Genomic DNA, 5,860 nt, shown 5'->3' on the forward strand with positions numbered 1-5,860 from the left:
AGGAAATTTCTAGGCATAACATTTTTGGTATCTTTTTTATTCTTCGTATAAGAATTCTTGGTTTCTCCATTGAGCTTCATAGTGTAAAAATCTATAAGTTGGTGACGTAAAACTTTACATAAGTAACTTTATTTTTGTACGTACAACTATTCGATATTGAAAACCCGCTTTGTTTGATCCAAATTCGCAACGTATAGGGTTTATTAAAAGTGAAAGCGTTACGTCAGAAAATTTTCAATTCACATAACTCGAACTAAGACTTATAGTTAAAGGTGAATGAATCTGATCTCATCGCCAAGCCCCGTAATCTTAAATAAACAAGTACTACATATATATCTAGAATCATTGACGAAGACACACGTATAATTAAAGGGTGTCAAAAAATATTTTTTCGCCAAAACAATTATACTGTATTGTTAGATAAATTTAAAAAGTTCTATTTTATGCATATATATTATTTGTTGAATTCCTTTAACTTTTTAATTGGTTTAATTTTTTATATTTTGATACCCCTTAATAAAACTCCGCTCAGCCACGGTTTGAAATACGACTTTCTCTTTCTCATTTTCCTCTCTTCAACTACTATATAACAAGAGGTATGCATAATACATGCGTTTCAATCATTCTTTCATTTCTGTGAAAGGATATATATTATATAGAGAGAGAAGAAAAGTTTTTTTTTTTGCAAAAAATAAAAAAGCTCTCTTGCATTTCTCATGAACTTCGGAGTCGTATTGGGTTTCTATTGCTGGGGTTGGGAGTTCTTAACTGCCCTTCTTCTCTTCTCCACCTCCTCTTCTATCTAGCAATTTATCCATTTTAATTTTGTAGATTTTTTTTTCTAAAAAAAAATCCCAACACAAGGAAAAAAAAAACCAAAAAGGGTTGATTCTATTTCCTTTTCTTTTCTTTGTTTTACCAATTTTCTTGGAATATTTTTTTTTTTTAAAATGATGGAGGTATTATTTGAAGAAGTTCAAAGTGATGAGAAGAGTTTGTTGTTAGAGTATGTAAGGAAATCATCGCCGTCGCCATTCTTACTGAAAACTTACATGTTGGTGGAGGATCCGGCGACGGACGACGTCGTTTCTTGGAATTCCGATGGGACGGCGTTTGTTGTTTGGCAGCCGGCGGAATTTGCTAGAGATTTACTTCCAACTCTCTTCAAACATAGCAACTTCTCCAGCTTTGTCCGGCAGCTCAATACATATGTATGTTATCCTTCTATTTACTGTCTAAAAAAATTTATTCGTATTCGGTGTTTACATTAATTCATTAAATATAATACTGACTTTTTGAACTTTTATTACCACCAAATGATGTGGTGGGATTTATGAAATCCTCTAGTGGAGGTCTGGATTATAGGAAGCCTTAAATTCTTTTTAATGGAACCTACACGATGATAATGCAAAATTAATCTAGCTAGTTAGTGAAGGGGAGCCGTAGATCCGCGGTAAAGTTATCTACGTGTGAACTATAATCACGAGTTCGAGCCATAGAAATATTACTATGCTTGCATTAAGTAGACTGTTCTTCTACGGACCTTACATGAATACGCGATACGCGATGATTTGTACAATGGGTTGCCTTTATTTTTTTTAAGTCTAGCTAGTCGGTACCAGACAGTGGATACTTGATAATTAAACCAAAAAAAAAATATTTTTTAACCATATTGTGTCTTTTAAATATCTTGTGATTCTTAAGGTTAAATTCATTAATTTGGTATAGATACTAGAGGTAAGATGCAAGGAAGTATTTTCCTCAGATTCCCTCCCCTTCTACAAAAAAGAGATATATTTCTATTTATCATAAATCTGTATTTAATTACCAAAAAGTATTTTTAACTAATGAGTAATTGGTTATACAGTATTCATATAACAGACATCGCTTGGTTTGAGGTTAAGATAAAAATTAGCAGTACATAGAAATAGTTGTTATAATAATTATATATATACTTATCTATGAGCATAGTTTATCTGAAACCAACAATATTCAATGATTTTTTTAGTCACATAATCAGCTAAAATGTTACTATTCATTAAATTTTAAGTAAATAGCACTAAAAGCATTTTAAGACACGTCCTGCTATTAGTATAACTTTAGTATCTGAAATATAGTAGCTTGATTGAGTACTATAAGGCTCAACTAAAAGGACTGTAGACCATGATTTTGGAATAGCGAGCCATTAAAATATAATGATTTTATTATTGACATTAATCCTACTTAGATCTTAGGTTATAATTATAAGTTATCAAGATAAGATATTGTATGGCTTATTGTCAAAACTACATGCAAAGCACTCATAATTGTTAGCTTAATCACTTTGAATATAATTAAGTTTGTCTTATTTGTACACTTTTCAATTAACATGCGTAATAATAGTATTTTCACTATTTATTACCTTCTTATTACTCATGTTTTCACTAATTAGGTGGTACTCATACTGGCCACAACTATGATAATTAATAGTGGCAATCATCTCATATTAATGGAGATTTAAAAGTACACTATATTTTTTAATGGATTAAGAAGTTTCTCATGTATTAAAGTTGTGAAAAATTCTTTCTTTTGAGGAAATCATCAATTTATAAATTGTTATTTAAGTTCGAGACAAGTTACATATGATAACGTTTTCAACATTTTGAACCATATATATGTTTATTTTCCATTGAATATATATATAATTCTTGATATTTATTTCGATCATCAATTCTTTGTATGATATTAGGGTTTCCGAAAAATAGCAACAAGCCGGTGGGAGTTTAGCAATGACAAGTTTAGAAAGGGAGAAAGGGATTTACTATGTGATATTCGTCGTAGAAAAGCATGGACAAACAAACAACAACCAAATAACAATAACAACAACAATAACGGACAGAGCGAATGCACGAACAGTAACAAGAAAGAAACAGAAGAAAATCAAAGGTCATCGTCGTCAACATCATCATCATCTGAATTTACAATTCTTGTGGATGAGAATAAAAGACTCAAGATGGAAAATGGAGTCCTTAGCTCTGAACTTTCAGTAATGAAAAACAAGTGCAAAGAACTAATTGATATAGTTACCATTTTTGCTAAAAATCCAGAGAAAGAAGAAAAAAAGCAACAAGATGAGAGGCCAATGCTATTTGGAGTAAGGTTAGAAGTTCAAGAAGAAATGGAAAGGAAGAGAAAAAGAGCTGAACTCACTGAAACAGCCAGTGTTTTTCTCTCTCAATTATGCAAATAAATTTGAAAAATTAAGAGGGAAAAAAATGAAAGAGAAGTAGAATTAAGTTATTATATATATGTGTACCATGTTATTATTCATATATATCATTTCATGCAAAGTAATGTTAATTAGCATGTAGGAATTGCTACTGAAATGGAGATACTATTGATATCTAAGTTGTATAAATTTACTAGTGTTATTTTCACGTGAAATTTAACACGGCATATAATAAAATATTTCGTGGTAATTAGCTTTTTTCTTTTTAACATTATCATCCATTCCAATTTGCTTTATTAGGACATGTTATTATAACATAGATGTTGTGTAGCTTGATGATGTAGCTTTCTCAAATACCATTGGATCTTGCATCTTTATCCAGAAGTCTCGATTTCGAGCTATAAAAATGGAGAACTTCATAGTAGGGAGCGTTTAACCTCTTGATGGGTCTAACGGCAACAATTTAGATTTAAGTCTCCAGTTTGGACTATAAGAATGGAGAACTTCATAGTAGGGAGTGTTCAACCCCTTGATGGGTCTAATTGGCAACAATTTAGATTAAAGTCTCGAGTCCGAGCTATAAAAATGAAGAACTTCATAGTAGGGAGCGTTCAACCCCTTGATGGTTCTAATAGGCAACAATTTAGATTTATCGGGCCAATAAATTTTGATTATCGAATGATTGAACAAAAAGAATATATGACTCTCAAATCTTGAAAATCTAAAAAATAACGTGTATGAATTATGGAAGTAGAGATGGTCAAAATCTTAGAGATTTTATAAGATAATTGATTAGAGGTTCAAAATTCAACTTTATGTGGGACAAAGGAGAAGAAGAAAGTGACAAGACAATGTTCAATGAAATTGAAATACAGAACAAACATGATGTTACAAATTACTTGATATAGAATAGTCCAAATTTGATTTGAAGATTTGACTATTCTAACAAAAAGAAGGAAAAAGAAAAGGTAATTTGTAGCCATCAAAGACGTATGCCAATAGAAGATTGAACTTTAAAGAATTTGAAAGTTATGATAAGAATTTTCAAAGTCGGCTGGAAAGTAAAGGCTAAATATTCATAATCACCTCCAAAATCATTAAAAAATTATTTTACTTTTATAAAGTTCGAGAATTATTCTGTGTTGAAATGTGTTATCATTTCACGTCACCTTACGGTAAATTACTTCGTATCGAAGTGTATTATAATCTAATTCTTTATAGTTCTTGTTAATGGGTGATAGTGAGACTTGCACCTAAAACCTCTATCTGCTTTGATATCGTTAGAAGCATATAATATCTCTCTTTTATTTTTATTTTTATTTTTATTTTTATTTTTATTTTTTTTATTTTTTTTTATTTTTTTACTTTGGTTCCTATTCTGTTCATTCCTTAATCTATTGATATTTGAAAAAGAACATCTAAAATAATTTTCAAGGTTTGATGAGTTAAGATGTCACCCTTTGTTTGGCAAAATAGGGAAAGGAAGTAAAAGGAAAGAGAAGGAAAATAAGTAGAATCCTTTTTCTTTTCGTTGTTTGTTTGAACAAGTCAAAGGAGGACATTTTCAATTGATATCAAATTGTTTTAGAAGTTCTTTGTACATAATTAATGTGACTGTAAAGTAGAAAAAAAGTAATTTAAATTATAATAAAAAGCCTGTCCCAATTTGTTAACTTGGCACTTCCCGATAAAAACAATTTATAATTAAATCAGACTATAATTTATTTTTATAATTAAGATATGGATAATAAAATATTGATAGAAATATAGTTGATGGATTTTCTGTCATAAATCATGATGTATCTAGTATATACATCAAAAAAATAATACATTATATGTTTGTTATAAATTCTAAATTAATTAAATTGAATAGATATATCGAGAAAGAATTCACTTTGAAGAAACTATTAACTATTTCCTAAATACACTTGTCGAATTATTTCATAACTCAACCAACTTTAAGAAGAAATAAAGTTAAAGATTATCAATAGGTAATGTTGCATCAATGTCCAACCAAAGGACGATGTACCAATAAAGTTAATGCTAAATTTTCTTTTAATGTCTAATACTTGTGTTAGGGTTCTGACTAATTCAAATTCGCACCATATAAAAATCATGAAAGGAGGAAGTACTCCGTTCATAATTTTTTTCATTTTCACAATTCGAATCGAAACCTTTAGTTAACAGTAAGGGAGTCGTATCCGTTTCACCACAATCATCGGCCGTAAAATATGTTGATAGTATATGCATTCCACTGAATAGAAGCCTCATACGAAACACACAGCCTCAAATCTCATCGCATGAGATAATCCACCACACGTCTCACTATAATGCTCCGACCAAATTTTATCAACAAATGAAAAACACGTTTTGGATTTATGTAAATTCATTGTACATTCTGACCTCTGCATTTGACAGATATTGTATGTGAGTACAGAAAACCTCCTTTATTGCTGTTTTTAATTTATTTATTTTTCAATCTTTCATTTTTTTTAAATTTTGTATAATATTAGCACGAGATTAAATAATGGAAAAATACGATCAATGAGGATTCATATTATTTGGGAAGAGTTGTTATTGTTTCGTTATACTTGTGTCTACTTAAACACCGTCATATAAAATGATACGAATATTCTAAAGGTAGCTTGAGGA

General features: G+C 29.9%; 1 protein-coding gene across 1 annotated transcript; it reads left to right on the top strand.

Annotated features, from left to right (window-relative positions):
- The first annotated feature begins 597 nt into the window (after window positions 1-597).
- LOC107800375 (heat stress transcription factor B-3-like) lies at window positions 598-3,458 on the top strand. The gene is made up of 2 exons (XM_016623539.2): window positions 598-1,211; window positions 2,729-3,458. Exons 1-2 carry the CDS (start codon window positions 951-953, stop codon window positions 3,227-3,229), a joined length of 762 nt encoding a protein of 253 aa, XP_016479025.1. The 5' UTR covers window positions 598-950; the 3' UTR covers window positions 3,230-3,458.
- The last annotated feature ends 2,402 nt before the right edge of the window (window positions 3,459-5,860 follow it).

The sequence above is a fragment of the Nicotiana tabacum genome, chromosome 23 (assembly GCF_000715075.1).
Source record: "Nicotiana tabacum cultivar K326 chromosome 23, ASM71507v2, whole genome shotgun sequence".
Taxonomy (NCBI): Eukaryota; Viridiplantae; Streptophyta; class Magnoliopsida; order Solanales; family Solanaceae; genus Nicotiana; species Nicotiana tabacum.

Bases quoted from the DNA above. Each gene is read 5' to 3' on its own strand.
- LOC107800375 (XM_016623539.2), top strand. From the start codon at position 951: ATGATGGAGGTATTATTTGAAGAAGTTCAAAGTGATGAGAAGAGTTTG. The intron at 1,212-2,728 runs GTATGTTATCCT...GTATGATATTAG, and splicing joins TCCGGCAGCTCAATACATAT to GGTTTCCGAAAAATAGCAAC.